The sequence below is a fragment of the Pleurodeles waltl genome, chromosome 7 (genome assembly GCF_031143425.1).
Source record: "Pleurodeles waltl isolate 20211129_DDA chromosome 7, aPleWal1.hap1.20221129, whole genome shotgun sequence".
Classification (NCBI taxonomy): Eukaryota; Metazoa; Chordata; class Amphibia; order Caudata; family Salamandridae; genus Pleurodeles; species Pleurodeles waltl.
Genome location: NC_090446.1, coordinates 1284901396 through 1284918237, shown reverse-complemented (window position 1 = coordinate 1284918237; position 16842 = coordinate 1284901396). Strand labels below are relative to the sequence as shown.

At 43.9% G+C, this 16842-nt stretch overlaps 1 protein-coding gene across 1 annotated transcript in view; it reads left to right on the top strand.

Moving 5' to 3' along the window:
• The window catches only part of LOC138246182 (uncharacterized), a 448661-nt gene that overhangs the window by 192918 nt on the left and 238901 nt on the right, over positions 1-16842 (top strand). The window contains exon 13 of the mRNA XM_069200506.1: positions 15716-15811. Within this exon, the coding sequence (XP_069056607.1) occupies positions 15716-15811 (96 nt within the window). The remainder of the gene's footprint in view (positions 1-15715; positions 15812-16842) is intronic.

Here is a 16842-nt window from a genome sequence, read left to right as displayed (position 1 = left end):
TTGACCTCAGTGCCGCTTTCGACACTGTAGACCACAACATTTTACTTCAGAGAAGGAGGGAGATTGGAGTTACAGGGAGAGTGTTAAGTTGGTTTACCTCATATTTAGAAGCAAGATCATTTCAGGTACTTCATTGTTTCTATTTCTATTCAAGTTGCTTCAATAGTTGTTGGGGAGTGCCTCAAGGCTCCTCTCTAAGCCTCACGTCATTTAATATCCATATGTCGCCATTGGCAAAGGTAGTGGAGCCATATGGCCTCTGCCTGGTATCATAACGCGGATGACACCCAACTGGTGGTCTCCTACTCCACCAAACAGAATTCAGTTGATTCAGCACTTGCTCCATGTCTACGGGCAGTATCCAAATGGATGTCAGCCTCAGGACAAGACCTGTTATAAGAAACTTTCCCACAATCCAACAGCTGAAATACAACTCAGACTACAAGAATTGCTGGAGCACTGGCACTCCCGCCATATTCTTTCCAGCTCGGAAAAAACTGCTCTCTTTCTTCAATTTCCAACCATTCCAACGTTGTATCTGTTACCTAAGATCCATAAAACAGGACATCCACCAAAGGGCAGACCCATAATTTCAGGAGTGAATTCTGTATGCTCCAAGCTGGGATCCTTAATTGACAAGGAGCTCCAACCATTCATGATTAATCTACCTTCTTATGTTAGAGACACAGAAGACATTCTACAGAAGTTACAAGACATAGATTGGCAATCAGATTACCTCTTAGTAACTATTGATGTTGTGAGTCTTTATACTTCGATTAAACACAGTGATGGTCTAGCAGCGGTGAGCAAATGTCTATCCACAAGATCGGTGCAACATTTGGCATGCAATACAATGATTCTGGATATACTCAAATTTAGTCTGGAAACAATTACTTTTTTTTCAATGGTAACTTCTACTTACAGCTCCAAGGGACAGCGATGGGGGCGAAATTTGCTCCACCCTATGCCTGTATCTTGATGGGAGCTGTGGAAAACCATTGGCTCTGGTCAGACCGGTCGGAACATTTCATTCAACACATAATTTTTTGGGGGCCATACATCGATGATATTTTGCTTATTTGGCAAGGCCCTGAGGTCCATCTTCAACAATTTATTCAGTCTCTTACACCCAACCCTTGGGATATTGATATTACCTACCAAATCTCTAACTCTTCAATTAAGTATCTGGATCTTTTGATTTTTATAGAAAACAACAAACTCCAGACAAAGTTCTTTTGCAAAACAACAGCTGCTAACTCAATTCTTCATGCCACCAGCTGCCACTCGCACAGTACTATTCGGAATATACCAAAAGGTGAATTCAGAAGAGCACGTTTAAATTGTACTAACATTGTGGATTATGATATCACGTCCACACAAATGACAGAGAGGCTCACTTCAAGGGGTTACAACCACGAGTCACTAAATTTCCTAAGGGATAAAGTGAGAAATATGGATAGGCATCATTTGTTGAATAAATCTCAACGAGTTAACAAGAATACCACTATTCGTTTTATTACAGCGTTCCACAATGGTCGTCATTATATTCGGAAATCACTAAGGAAATGCTGGTTTTTACTTCTGAACAATCCTTCAATTAATCAATACATCACTAACCACCCTCAAATTGGCTTCAGGCGAGCACCAAATCTTCGTAACAAACTTTGCCCTTCATTCTTTCAACATAAGTCTCCTACTACATTTTTACCATCTAAACCAAATGGTTTTTACATCTGTAGCAAATGCTCAGTTTGTAAATTAGGTCTCTCTAAATCCACATCTGTTACTATCAATAAGCAAATATATCATATCACTGACTTCATCAACTGTGACAGTCCTTATGTTGTCTATGCTATTTGGTGTCCCTGCAATCTTACCTATATTGGTAGCACGATTCGTCCCCTAAAAATCAGAATACAAGAACATTATCGAAATATACAAAAGTCAGATATCAAAGCACCACTGGTGGAACATTTCATCAAATTTCATGCTCACCAACGAACCTTCACCTTCAGCGGTCTCCGTCGCATCATACGTTCCCCGAGAGGCGGCAACATAGCACTACGACTACGACAGGAAGAAAGCCGCATAATAATAAAATATGATACAGTTCAGCATGGACTCAATAAAGACCATGAATGGCATTTTTGGTTAATGTAAAATCCTATTATTCTTTACGGTACTTGTTTTTACCTCCCAGTAACGATTACCTGTAAATGTGGGCATAAGTTAAGCCTTCTTCTTGATTTGTACAACTAAGTGTTATGCCGAACGTTTTTACTGTGTCTTTTGAGACCAGTGCTTTTAAGCTCCTTATTCATAGGTTTTCCTACTTCCAAGGAACTGTCTATCTGAAATAATTATGCTTATAGGGTTTATTTTGATACACACTGTAATATTTAGATGCAGTCTTTCCTTTCTTTTCTTTTCTTTTAATGCTTGGTCTTTTTCCTGGAACATTCTGAACTGATGTCTCTCCTGCCATTTCCTAAGTTAAAGATATCTTTTCCCTATTTAGTGTAGTTTACTTTTCCTTTTTTCTATCCACTCCTCCTCTTTTCTTTCCTCTTTTTTCTTTTATAGCACTTAGCTTCCTTTTATTATACCTGGAATTTATTATTATTTTCTTTCGTTTGGTTTTCTGTAAATTAGTTAATTATATACATTCCAAGATGGCAGCACCCTTCTGCCGGGGTTCTAAAATGGTGCTTTCTACCTCGGCCACCGGCAGTCCTTTCTTTGTTTTCACCTACGTAATTACAGTCGAGATAGGACTTTTGTTTCCCCATTAAAGGCATTTAAACGAGACTTCGGCGCTCTCGCGCCCGTCCCCCTTTCACCTTGGCGGTTCGCGTGCGTTTTCCCGTAACCTTTCCGGTTATTGCTCAGGTGAGCGCTATCATTTCTCCTTACCATTCGGCAGTTGTATTAGTAACACCAAAGAATTTTTTAATACGGGATTGGTTTTTCTTCGTTTATACTCATAGCCTAGCCTTTCTCAATTGGTTATTACGGTTTTCTTTTTGCAGACGATGATTTAATCGGAAGTTGTATTACTATGACTATGTAATGTATTTGATCTTTTCCTGCATGGTATGCTTATTTTTCTCCTTATTTTTGCATCACTCGATTTTGCAAATGTCTTCACAGTTAAGCATACACTCGGGGTATCTTTCTGCAGTTTTAGGACTAGGGCATCACGTTTCGGAGATCTAAAAAGAGTCATCTTCACAACTCATATAACAATTCGGTCAATTCAGCATGATTCCATAAAATATATTTCTTCTCTCATAACCCTCTCTTTGGCTTTCTATCTGCTTTACATTTTCACTTTAACACCTCAGCTCCGGGCAGCGTCTTGCAGCACGTTAGTTTCTTTTTGGATTATTTAACATAAATTCATTCCAATCTTAAATCTCACCCGGGCTTCAGGACACTTCACTTCTGTGAATAGAATCATTTCCTTCGCACTTAATTCTGCACTCTATCTGTTGCTCACTTTCTGGTGATGTCTTATGGTTGCTTAATTCTTTTTTCTTGAAAATATTACAATGGTCTCGAATTGGATTTTGTCCTCTTTTTTCAGCCTTGAGAAAGCCCCGGCTAATAGCCAGAGGGGTCGAAACACGTGTTGGCTGATTCTTCTCATCCCTTGGATACTGTTGTGCTTTGAAACACTCATGATACTATTACCTTGGAACCACTACTTTATTACAAGAATGAAATAAATACAAGTTTATTTTGCTTCCACTACAACGTTTTGTGCAATTTCTGTCTTATTAACCTCATTTTGAGGCTTTTGGACTTACAAGTGTGTTTTAATAAAGAAAATCAGAGTTGGGACTTTACCTTTAAGCTGCATTAGATTTTTTCTCTCTTTGGAGGACTTGGGTCCTTGTTCTCCGGTCAAGTCCCTACATTTGCATTACGATTAAGGCATTTTACGCAGGAAGACAGTGATTTTGGACCCTCTCCTTTTGGAGTTAGTTTTAGCTCCAAATGGATTTCTGACTGCAAACTCAAGCTGAACGGAGATGAAACAGAGAGCATGATCTTATGTCATCATGCTCAACCAAATATGACTTCCCCTGTAAGAGATCTACCCTTGCCCAAGGAACATATCAAGAGTCTAGGAGTATGGCTTGACCCATGGCTGACCATGGACCATCAGACGAAGAAAATCTCTTCCATCTGTTTTAGTTTATTCAAACATCTCAGAAAGGTGTTTAAAATACTTCTGCCTATTGCAAAGAGACTTATCATACAGGCACTCATCATTTCACGCCTGGATTATGGGAATGCCTTGTTTCTCTGTGCTCCAAAATATGTAAAAAAGAAACTACAGGTGGTGCAGACCACTGCTGCCTGCCTTCTCTTTAAAATACCTAGGCATGAATTGGCTAAGTCAGCCCTCCTGGCTCTGCATTTGCTCCCTTCGGCGCAACAGATAAAGTTTAAAACATTATGTTGTATTCACAGAGCCCTTCACAACAAAGGCCCGCCGCTTCTGCGAACCTTAGCCTCTTTCCATAATCCTGTGAGACATCTTAGGTCCTCATCGGCGGCCTTAGCTGAAATCCCCTCAGTAAAAAAAAGCCAAATGTGGCAGAAGATCTATGTCATATCTTGGTGCCAAACTGTGGAATTCTCTACCTTTGGCCCTATGAGAAACCAGCCACGAATTATCCTTCCGTCATCTACTTAAAACATAGCTGTTTTAATTCTGTTCCGAAGGCTATGTTTTTGAAGATCTCTGAATAGCGCTGGGAGGCCTCTGGGTAGCCATGCGCTCCATACATCTTTATAACATAACATAACTTGTCACATTTAATTCTTTGTCTCCTGTATACATTCTGTACAATAAAAAAGCGATAAAGCAATACGTTCTTCTGCTGCTTTCTGCCCCAGCATTGGCAAAGCCAACAGGTGGTAAGCAATATTTGTGCAAGAGAAACACGCACACTGCATTTGTGGATGGTTGTTTACATGCGTTGTTACATTAAAGTCAGACCTTTTGGGTTTACCACTGCCTGTTTTTTTTATTCCAGCTATTATTGCCAGGGTGATTAGGCCTTTGGGGTTAAGGGACTGCAAATGCTGCTTCTTTACCAATCAATAGACCACTGACCTGCCCATAAATTCATGAGGGAATATTCCACGCAGACATTTTAGGCCAAAAACTGCTACTGAAGGGAAAGCACAGCAAATTGGCAGTATTGCTTCTTGAATAGGAATTGTTGTGCCATCACAAGTAAGTCCCTAGCATTCCCAGAAATTGTTGCACTGGACCGTAGCAGTAACATGATGCCCTCCTGAAACCAATCCTTTCTTCGAAACCCAGCCACTGTTATTATACAAAAGGTTGCATTCAGAAGCTCTCACTGAAAATTATAATTGTTATCTGAATACAAAAAGCTTGACTTATTGGCAGTCTACAATTCCAGAGGCTAAATGTTCAAGATTTATGTGACTGTAGATACACACGCTTAGCATAATCCTGGCATCTAGTGTTGGGCTTGGATGTGTGCAAGTTGTTTTTCTTCTAAGAAAGTCCTTAGAGGTCTAAGGGAGTGTGACTACTCCTATTGTTGGTAATGTGCATGGATATTGACTCGATTGTTATCTTCTGTCATCTGGGTCGGGCTTGTGCTCTTCTGTTCCGGTTCGACACCATTTGCTGCACTTTCCTGGTTCATACCTGCTTTCCGGTGGGATTGTTGTTGATCACAGCCCTCTCTCTCAGTTCTGCTCTATGACTACAATTTCATTGGGGCACCTCATCGTCCCTGTGTAGACCTAGGTCCTTTGGGCTGTCTTTAGGCATTCCCGCCTATACCATGTCCACTCGATGATGGAACAGATGTTCTTTAGTTTCTGTCCTCGGGTCACGCTAAATATCCTTGCACAGATCTTCACCAGGTCTGTAATCTCTGCCTCTCCCCTGAGCACGAGTAGTCTACCTGCAAGGCTTGTTGCTCATTCAGATCCAAAAAGACCTTACATGACTGGGTCGATGGCTCGAAGGAGTGCGAATGATACACTAGACCTGTTTGGATCTAAGGACATCCAAGAAGAACACCACACACAGGTGTCGGTTGTGAACGAAGGGACCTTTACTCCTGATGACAGCTCCAAAATTGAGATGGAAGACCTGCCTCCTGCTCAACCAGCCGTGAACACTGTGCCCCACAAACCTCAATATCGACCCCAGGAAATCACCTCAAAGGGTTAACTTCCCATTCAAGACTGTCCCAAAGACACTGCTGGGCCACCCCTGCCTTCAGACCATGGTTGGCACAGACCGTTGTCTTCTGATACACCCACCCCTTGCTTAATGTTGAAAAAAACATCAAAGCTTTCTGCTTCAGAGCAGACCAATCCCGCCTCAGAATCGAGTCAAGGTTTAGAGTAAAAAATCTCTGCATTGAAACCCCAGCCACTTTCTTCACCAAAACCTGCCTCATCAGAGCTGAGATCTTCGGAGCTGAAAACATTGAGCAGAGAACGTCAGCACCCTTCAAAACTTTCCATGGATCAGGGTTCGTGTAACCCGTTTCAAAGACTGCAGCAAGAAATAGATATTCAGCAGAAGCAAATTATGATCCATCCATACATAGGCCAGAAAATTACTAGACCCCCACACACTGGTGCGTAGCCCTCCAAAAGGCAGCTGCCTTTTGAAGAAGCTTTAGACTTTCCACCTATGCCCAAACATAGGAAAAAGACAGATGAGACCACATTTCCTCTACTCATTAGCCTACTGCTTATACTGACACCATGCCATTCACTCTCACCACCTGCTTCACCAACTGCCCCTGCATTATATTCGCCTGAAGTGTCAACACATTCTTATTTAGGGCGAAGGGACGATGGGGACACTTTTGAACTCCTTCCATAGGATTGACCCATGGGATACTTATAACACTAACCCACCAGCTGATACAGACTCTTATTTGTATGCTGCAAACCCATCTTCCCTAGATGACACTGCTACATAGCACAATTTGGTTTGGAGGCTGCCGCCTTCCACAAGGTGCAACAATACAATGAGCCCCTAGAGAAAGACTTCATATTCAACACACTTTTCTCTGCTGCGTCACGCACAATACCTACCTGTGCTAAAGGGTATGCTCCGTCACACACCTGACCTATGCAATGACCCTGTAAGATCTAATATAAGGTATCTCCTAATGACCTGCCAGACATATGTGATCAACTTCCACCAAACACTTTAGTGGTAGCAACTGCATGCAAAAAAGCTAATAAACATCTGGTGAAACTCCTCCACCAGATAAGGATAACAAGAAAATAGATGCAGCCGGAAAGAGAGTAGCCGTACAATTTGCCAGTCACTGGTGTATCGCAAATCCGATCGGCCTCCTCTCTAGGTATGATAGAGGGCAGTGGGACAAGATGGAGAAACTTCTCCAGTACCTCCCAGAAGAATGCAAAAAACGAGCCTATCAAATAGCCTTTGAGGGAAAATTGATATCCAACAAATCTAGACATTGGGCGCTTGACGCTGCAGATACTGCAGCTAGAGGGCTAAACACCAGTGTTTCACTATGCAGCCATGCGTAGCTTCAGGTCTTGGGGTTTGAATCCGAGGTATAGCAAAATCTACTGGCCCGCCCATTTGATGGAGAGCATTTAATTGGACCTCAAGCAGAACTAGAATTTCTTTTTTTTTCTTCTTAAAATATAATGAAGACAGCCAAAGCCGTGGGAGTGCTGCAGACACCTTCCCACTGTGGCTCCTTTCGCCACTCCAACCTACAGTGGAGGGCCCAAACCCACCTCTCATGAGTCTATGACCTCATACCAGCTGCCTCTAATGCAGACCACCTCGCCTAGAGGATACTGCAAAGGCTCATATGGGGGGTAACAACTCTAGAGGCAAAGGCAACATCAACAGTTGCTCAGAGAAAAAATACAAACAGTCTTAAAAAACGGAGCTATTGAGCCCATTCCACTTCATCCACAGGGCACAGGAATCTATTCACTAAACTTCCTTATTCCCAAAAAGGATGGATCCCTGAGACCAATCTTAGATCTCTGACCCCTAAACAAGTAAATTCTCTTAGAGCACTTCCACATGGTCACTCTTCAAGATGTTATCCTGTTATTACAAGGCGACTTCATGACAGCACTCGACTCCAAGGATGCCTACTTGCATATTCCTATTCACCTGGCATATGTCCAGTTTTAAAGGTTTGTAATAAACTGTCAGCATTACCAGTTGAAAGTCACTACCACACCCAGGATATTACCAAATGTCTCGCATTAATAGCTGCTCCCTTGGGCAGACAAAACATGCATGTCTTTCCACACCTAGACGACTGGCTCATCAAAAGCCTGACTCACCAAAAGTGTTACCAACTCACTTAAGTCACCATAAGCCTACTTCACAATTAGGCTTTACAATCAATGCCTTAAAATCCCACCTCAAACCACTTCTAACCTAACCTTACATAAGGGCAATTCTCAACTCAGAACTAGGAATAGCTTACCTGTATACTACCAGGCTACAATCATTCCAGCGCCTCACTCCCCAATTTCAGCCAGGGCTACAGGTAACAGTGAGGATAGTCATGTGTCTCTTCAGTGTAGTGACTTCATATATAGCCATAGTACCTCATGTCAGACTGAACATGCATCTGTTTCAAGAGTGCTTAGCACACCAAGGGACTCAAACAGAGGGGCAGTGGGAAGATCTACTGTTGGTCGGCCGTCAAGCTTGCCAGTCTCTGCAGTGGTGGAACACCAACAACATGTTAAAAGGATGGCCTTTCCTAAACCAAGTTCTGCAGACCATACCAACAGACGCCTCCCTTACGGGATGGAGAGCACATTCCCAAGATCTAACTGTCAAAGGCCAGTAGTCTCCCAGACAGCGACATCGCTACATAAATCACCTACTATTATTAGCTGTTTACCTAGTGCTGAAAGCCTTACTTTCTCATCTGGTTGACAATGTAGTCCTCATCAGGATGTACAACATGACAGCCATGTATTTCTACACAAGGAAGGGGGCACCAAGCCCCTGCAGTTTTCCCTTTTAGCCCAGACCATTTGGAGGTGGACTCTCCGATTCAACATTCACTTGTTAGCAGAGTAGCTACCAGGAGCAGACGACTTTGCAGATCTACAGTGCTTAATTTGTAAATAACAAGGTGCTGGTGCTCAAAGCTCTCTTCTTAAACACACGGCTGCTGCAATTAAATGTGGGAACACAGAATATTTAGGTAGCATAATCCTGAAGCCATCTCGGGCCACTTCATTTCATTTAAAGCAGCTCCCTGCCACTTCAACTCACTCTAGCTGCTTTCTGCTTTTTCCAATTGTGACGCTTTTTTGTTTTTCTCTTCCTCCGTCTTTCCCATATGTGCCTTTTGCCTGCAGCAAATGCTTGAGGGCGAAGAATAAGCGCCGGCCCTCAACAATAAGTGCCGGTGCTCAGCACCGGAAACAACAAGCACAAATTAAGCACTGCAGAGTCGCCAACAAATCCACGAGTGGGAACTCCACCCACAAGTCCTTTTCCAATACTTCCAGCATTGGGGACAACCTCAAATAGACTTCTTTGCCACAGAAGAAAACGCCAAATGCCCAAACTTCGCCCCCAGTTTTTCACACCCACAGCCCAAGGGCAACACACTATGGATGAGTTGGTCAGGTATGTAGGAGGCCGGCTCAGTTTATGGTGTAACCCTATGGTATGGCATTGTATACTGAGTCCCTGCAATCCTTAGTGATAGTCAATAGTTGTGTCCAGCTAGCAAAAGCTCTCTAAGGGTAGCTGAGGTGAGCAGCTGAAGCTTATCCTGTAGGAATGTAAAGCACTTGCAATACAACAGTAGTCAGAACGTAACTCACTCGCAAGAAAGAACCACACAAGTATTCCAAAAGTAAAGGATTCTTTATTACAGCACTACTACTAGACTAGCATTGGTATATCTCCCTTTAGAGCTATATACACAGAATACATACACAAAATGACCATCAGAAATATCATAAAATACACAGGGCTCTTTGAGAGGGCAAAACCATTTACTAAGAAAGTGGAATGCAAAATAGTGAACCCAGCCAAGGTAAGTGTGGTAGTTAGCTAGGGGCTGTGGGTTGATGAAAACACCAGCTGTAAGTATGATTAGTGTCCCCAGCAACAAGGTAGTTAGCTACCCAGTCATCCCGTAGGCTAGCACATCGCGTAGTGGTTGGAGTTTATGTGGTTCAGGTTTCTTCCCAGTAGACCCCAAGGAAACCAACAGACAAGAGGAAGGTTGAAGAGTGCTCCACCCGTGGACACTCAGAAGACAAGAGTATCTACACCAGGGGATCCGAGTGCAGAGGGGAGGACTCTCTCTGAAGTCAGTGGAAGCTTTGGATTGTCCAGCTGCTGTGACGAGCTGTGGACCAGGCCGGTGGAACCTGGGTACGGATACCGGACCTGGTAGTCCTGAAAAGGAAGGGGACAGAGTCCAGCACCCTTGGCGGTGACGAGGTGGTGCAGGTGCCAATGCCCACACTCCTAGAGGTGACGTTCCTGCAAGTCGGCTGGAGGAAGAAGCCCAACTGCGGGGTCCAGGAGCTTCAGAGGATCCCAAGAGTTGCAGATGAGCTGTCCCTCGACGGCTGCTGGACTGCAGGAGGGTCAGTGACCAGCCAGGTCACTAACAAGCACTGGCAAATGTAAGCAAATGCAGAGTCTCAGACCCCACCGCTATTCCACCAATGTAGGAAGCTGGCTCTCTATATGGTGCACTAAAAAGAAGTACACTGTGCGGAGAGTCCAGTGGTTCCCCATAGGACTCTATTTTGTGGTAGTGTGGGCAAGCAGTTGGGTTTATCAGATGGTAGTGCTAAGCATTTTTTGTACTCACAGAGGCAATAAATGAAACACACACTCAAAGACTAAATCCGAGACCAATTTAGATAAATAACACTTCTTTTTATATACACTTTGAACCCAATCATTTAGTTTTAAGGTAGGTACGTTTTCAAGCATAAATACTTTTCAGTTTAAAAAATCGACAGTGCAATTTCTTAGTTCTTTAATGTAACACATGGGAGGAAAAACGGTCTGCAAACAATCACTTATTGATTGCTCACTGGACCAATCTTCTAGACTTAAGGTTAGTACTGGGCAAGTGACAGGACCACACCAACAGGTCACTTTGGTCAGCACTGGGGCTGCCAGGTGCAGTATTTTAATGGGAATTGGTCTCCAAGGATTTAGGTTGCAGGTACCTGCTGGGGGGCCAGTCAGGGGCAACCAACAGGTAGGTCACAAACATGGGGTGCTCAGGACGTAGGTGCACCTTTGGTCCTCTTCTCCAAGGCCCATTGGCAACGGATGCAGGGGGATGTCGGGTTTCCCAAGCCAGGAGCACTCGGGGTTGGGGAGATCCTGAGGTCTGAGGCTGCAGATGTCGTCGGGGAGTCCAGGAGGGGTGAAACAAGAGTTGATAAAAGCTCAGGAGAGCTGGGAGACGTTGATGACTCCAGAGGTCCACTTCAGCTCGGGCCGGTGGTGACAGTTGCAGTGGTTGATTTAAATATCAGGACGTAGGTGCACCTTTGGTCCTCTTCTCCAAGGCCCATTGGCAACGGATGCAGGGGTATCCTTTGGCGTCGGGTTTCCCAAGCCAGGAGCACTCGCGGTTGGGGAGATCCTGTGGTCTGAGGCTGCAGGTGTCGTCAGGGAGTCCAGGAGGGGTGAAACAAGAGTTGATAAAAGCTCAGGAGAGCTGGGGGACGTTGATGACACCAGAGGTCCACTTCAGCTCGGGCCGGTGGTGACATTTGCAGTGGTTGATTTGCATATCACGTTTCTCTCACCTCAAAGGCTGCGGGAGAGGAGGTCTGCTTGCAGAGGCTGCAGGCGACTTCAGGGAGTCCAGGAGGGACGAAACTACAATGGACTCGGTTTCTTGACACCCAGGGACCTTGCTGGCACCAGAGGTCCACGCTCACTTGGGTCAGTGACTGCGGATGCAGTGGTGTCTTCAGGTGTCGGTCTTTGCGGTACCAGAGGCCGCAAAGTTCCTGGAGGTGGTTGGAGACCAGGTCTGCTGCAAACAGGGGACTTTTTTTTTTATTAAGGCAGACAGCCCTCCCAGGCTTCTGGACGTTCAGCTGCAGGACGAGGAGATTTTTGGAGCAGAGCAGAGTCCCTCAAGGAGTGTAAACAGGTTGGGGGGTTGGTACCAGGTCAGCTCCATCTTCTTCTCCTCTTCGGCTGGTGTCTCTTCTTTGTCCTTTTCTTCTTAGGTCGTCTGGGTCTGAGTTCCAGGGTTCAGAGGTGCCACCTAAATACTCAATTTAGCGGCCTTATAAGGAGTGCCAGGCTGTAGCCAATGCCCTGAATGGACACAGGGCAACTAGACCCTTTCTGCGACCACTTCCTTTGGGAAGTGGACATAACACTGACCCCAGTGGTGTAATTCCTTCCAAACAAATATGGAGGAATTTAAAAAGTGGTGTCCACTTCAGCTCGTCTGCCTCAGGAGAGGGACTGTCATGAAGTGGGCACACCTCCTAATCAGCCTAATTTTCCTACCTGTTCTGCCACCAAAAATGAGGACAGGACAGGGGCATCGGTCATCTCCACTATTTGGAGAGACCTGGGTCACATTTCAAAGGTGGCGAGGCCTTTGAAGCTTGCTGCCCTGAAATGTCCATCCTGCCTGGAGATGTCACAACCCAGCCTAGTGCAGGCTTTTGTCTCTGGGCTCCAAGTACGCTGGCTCTCACCTTTTGAGGGGAGGGGGGGGGTCAGAAACGTGCTAACATGGCTGAACTGGTCAGGACCAGTAGGCTAACACTAGTAGTTGGTAGGTTTTCAGGGGGACCTCTAAGGTGCCCTCTGGGTGCATGCATTAGTAAATCCAACACTGGCATCAGTGTGGGTTCACCAATACAAGTTGTTTGATACCAAATATCCCTATCTTCAGTGAAGCCGTCACGTAGCTGGGGAACTTGTATTGACCAGTATCTAGCACATGTATGTAAAATGGCTTCCTTGATCACTTACTATGTCTGAGAATCGACAAAGACATAGCAGGGGCATATCTGCATATGCAGATATGCCCTCACATGTAATATAATGAACCCTGGTTCAGTGCTGTAAGGCCTGCTAGAGGGGTAACTTACATATATTATATGCAGTGTTAGGGGACATGGCACTCAGGCTGTATGCCATGTTGTGTTTTCACTTTTATCTGCACCAAGACACACAGCCGCCAATGGCAGCCTGTCATGTGCTTGGTGAGGGGTTCCTTAGAGTAGCACAATGCGTGCTGCAGCCCAGAGGGACCCTCTTTAGTGCCCTTGGTACCAGGGGTACCATTTGCTAGGGAGTTTCAGAGGGTGCTAAAGTTTTTTGTGAATTGAGGAAACAACTGCCGTTTTGGGGAAGGAAATCTGGGACTGGAGACCTGGTTGCCAGGATCCCAGTGCACTTTCAGTCGAAATCACATCAGATAACAGGCAAAAAGTGAGGGACTAACCATGCCAAAAATAGTGCTTTCCTACAGAAGCTCTTATGGAGTAAGAATGCTGAGTCTCTGTGCAAGAGGCTCAAAACCCAAAGGTACCATCGATAAAAAAAATTAACCTAAAAACGAGAGCCCAAAGGGAGTGGAACAAGAGGCACTTGGGGAGATGCAGGACTTGATTCTCAGAAAAAAGATCAGGAATTAACTGTACTATGAAGTTCAAAGAACACTGAAATGCAAGACAAGGAGCCTACATACAACAGAAACTTCAAGATGTGCCTGTTGTGAACAACACTGGTGGAGAATTATAAAACATGCTGTCTGAGGTATATGTACCTTGAAAACCATTTTGAAAGTGTTTTATTCTTCACCCGTGTGGCACACAACAGCATTATCATGGCGTGCCACTGGAATTACTGTATAAATCACCATGAAATATTATATGATGACCTACAAAGGAGCAACCCATTGGAGGTATTGTTAAACCACCAAAGAGCATTCGAAAACAGTTGTTGTAAAGACGGATATCGCCATGGTGTGAGCCCTCGCTTGCTTGCACCGATGTCTTTATAGTGACTTTTCACAATTCCAATCATTGCCCTTGCGAATGCTGGCAATGTCCAATAATGAATCACTCTTTATATATATGTGTATATGAAGATGATTGCTGTTACTATGTCTACACCAATTTAAGTTGTTGGCTCCAGCCGTCATCCAAAGCTCAGTACTGTTGAGATATCATTTGCTGATTCTGCACTAATTTAGTAACTGTAAACGTCCATTACTCCCTCCTAGACTGTCTTATAACCAGATACCCCATACCCTCTAATTTTAATTTCTGGAAACCTGAGTTTGTCTGATTTTATAAATGCAAAATCACAAGACTTCATCTTGGAGGCAAGGGGCTACTCCCATACTGCATGATACAGCAAATAGCACTCACTAACCTAAATAGCCCAGTCAGTGCTTTTTTTTTTTAATGTGAAAGGGCTTTTGCTCCAGGTAAATATATAGATAACTGAAAAATATGATACACATAGAAAACCAGAAAGAGCTAGCGCCTTCTTGTGGCCATCCAGGTCACATTTCTGAAACACTGGCCCTGTGACCAATCTTATCCTATCTGCATGTGCTAGTATCATCTTGTAGACATTCAGGTCTTTGTATAAGAGCATTTATCTCGCAAGGCATACAGCCCCAAATCTAGTATTGGAACACCCCTGTGTATTCACACTGGACATCCCTGATTGCTGAACCCTCAGTTTTTGAGTTTCCAACTTGCAATGTTTTGTTTTTGTATGTCAAATAAATTATCACACAAGTTAAAGGAAAACCACTTTATTGATGTCTACAATCCTCCTTCAAAGATCCAGTAGTAAAGTCTCTGTTGACAAGATGTGTATATTTCACTCAAGACAAAGCCAAGCATATAAAACAGCAAAACTACAGTATTGTCAAGCATATTCAATCAGGCAGGTGGGTACCTTTTGGACAAACAATGTCTGTTTCTCCTCCTACTCACCAGGTACATGTTTTTAGAATGGTGGAGGGTTTCTCATACAAGGATACAACCAGACTTTCCCAAATAATTCCATAATTTCGTACACCATAAGGACCCCATCATTCATCATGTTATCTGTAAATCACACACACTCACTTTAGGCATGTCCCACACATCTTGATCGCAGGGTTCTCCATTTAAGAACTGGATGGACCTGTAACTGGGAAGAGCATGCTGGCTGCTGGCAAATGAGCGCTTACAGACTTGCTTCATTCAACAGTTTGTAAATAAATGCCCTTTTGGGAAGAACTCTGGCATATTGTCAGTAATGAAAGAAATGTTGACTGGCCTGTTGTTGAGATCTGCAGAGCGACTAATTCTAGATGCTGCTCATCAAGGGGTTTAAAAGTGTGGATTTTCTGATAATGCACTAAGCATCTGGACACTGGGGTTACTTTGGAAAAGATATGCTTGGGGCCTGATTTAGATATTGGCAGATGGGTTACTTTGTCACAACGGTGACTATTATCCTGTGTGCCAAAATCTAATCCTATTATATTCTATGGGATTTAGATTTCGGCTGACAGGATATCCATTACCGTTGTGGCATAGTAATCTGTCTACCAATATCTAAATAAGGCCCTTGGTTTGCATCTATTGTAAGTTATGTTGCCTGATGCAGATTTAAATACAGCTCCTTTTAATTGTTAAACAGGCTGGTGAGATGATAATTCCTCTGATAAAGGAGGAGACGGATGTGCGGACCTCTGGAGACGCTTCAACTAGTGTTGCCGATGATCATTTACAGCAGGTATGAAGAAAATTAAAATATCATTCTGGGTCAGTGAAGGAACTATACAAAAGCTGTAGGGTTGGGTCCTGCTGCTCCTGAAAAAGATGTATCCAGTTTACCTGCTCTCAACTCGTTTGTAATTGTTTAGGTTTTTTTTACTCGCTGAGGTACAATGCACCCTTTGAAATTTATAATCAGATGTTCTTTAGATGTAGTCTCAGGGCTGGGGCATGAGAAAGGAGAAGGAGAAAACCAGAGAGTGGATTTTTTGTGCAGGTCATGGCATTAACGTTTAAGATGTATGCAGATGTTTTCTCTCTTAGGATGCTTGCCTAACAGTAGCTGAAGACTGGTAGAATTACTGCAAGCTGCTAAAGAGTGGTGTGTGCTGGGTACACCACCATTTTTATTTTGGAATGTGTTCTCTTTTTTTCCCCACTGCATATAAAGTGGTGTTTTCAAAATGTTCTTCCTAGGGTTGTTATACCACATCATACAGGGTCTCTGCACGCTCCACCATATTCAGGAGTTAGTTTGGCTGATTGCTTAGCAGTTAGGAATTGTAGGAAAATGCCCTTTTTGACATGGTCACTCCCACTTGTTGCCACTGGTACTGAGGCCTTTTGTCTGATGGTGCACTGGATTCTTGCTAACCAGGCACTCAGTGCCATTGCTCCTTCCCTAAAACTAGGTAAAAGGAGTAATTGGCACACTCTTTAGTATTTCTATGAGTCCCTAGTAAATGGTACCCTCTGGTATTTGGGGCCTGGGGACTAAAAAAGGTCCACTCACAGGTGTATTGCGCCACCCTAAGGGACCCCCATATAAATTTCACACAGGCTGCCATTGCAGACTGCGTGTCATGTGCAACCCAGGAGTGAAAACACGACATGCCACACACTTTGGCTGCCATGCCCCCAACGCACTGCATCTATTATATGTAAGTCAACCCCAACAGCAGGCCTTAGAGCCCTAAGGGAGTTTGCATTATATTTTATGTGAGGATATATTTACATGAGCAGATATGGCCCTTTGATGTTTTTCAATTA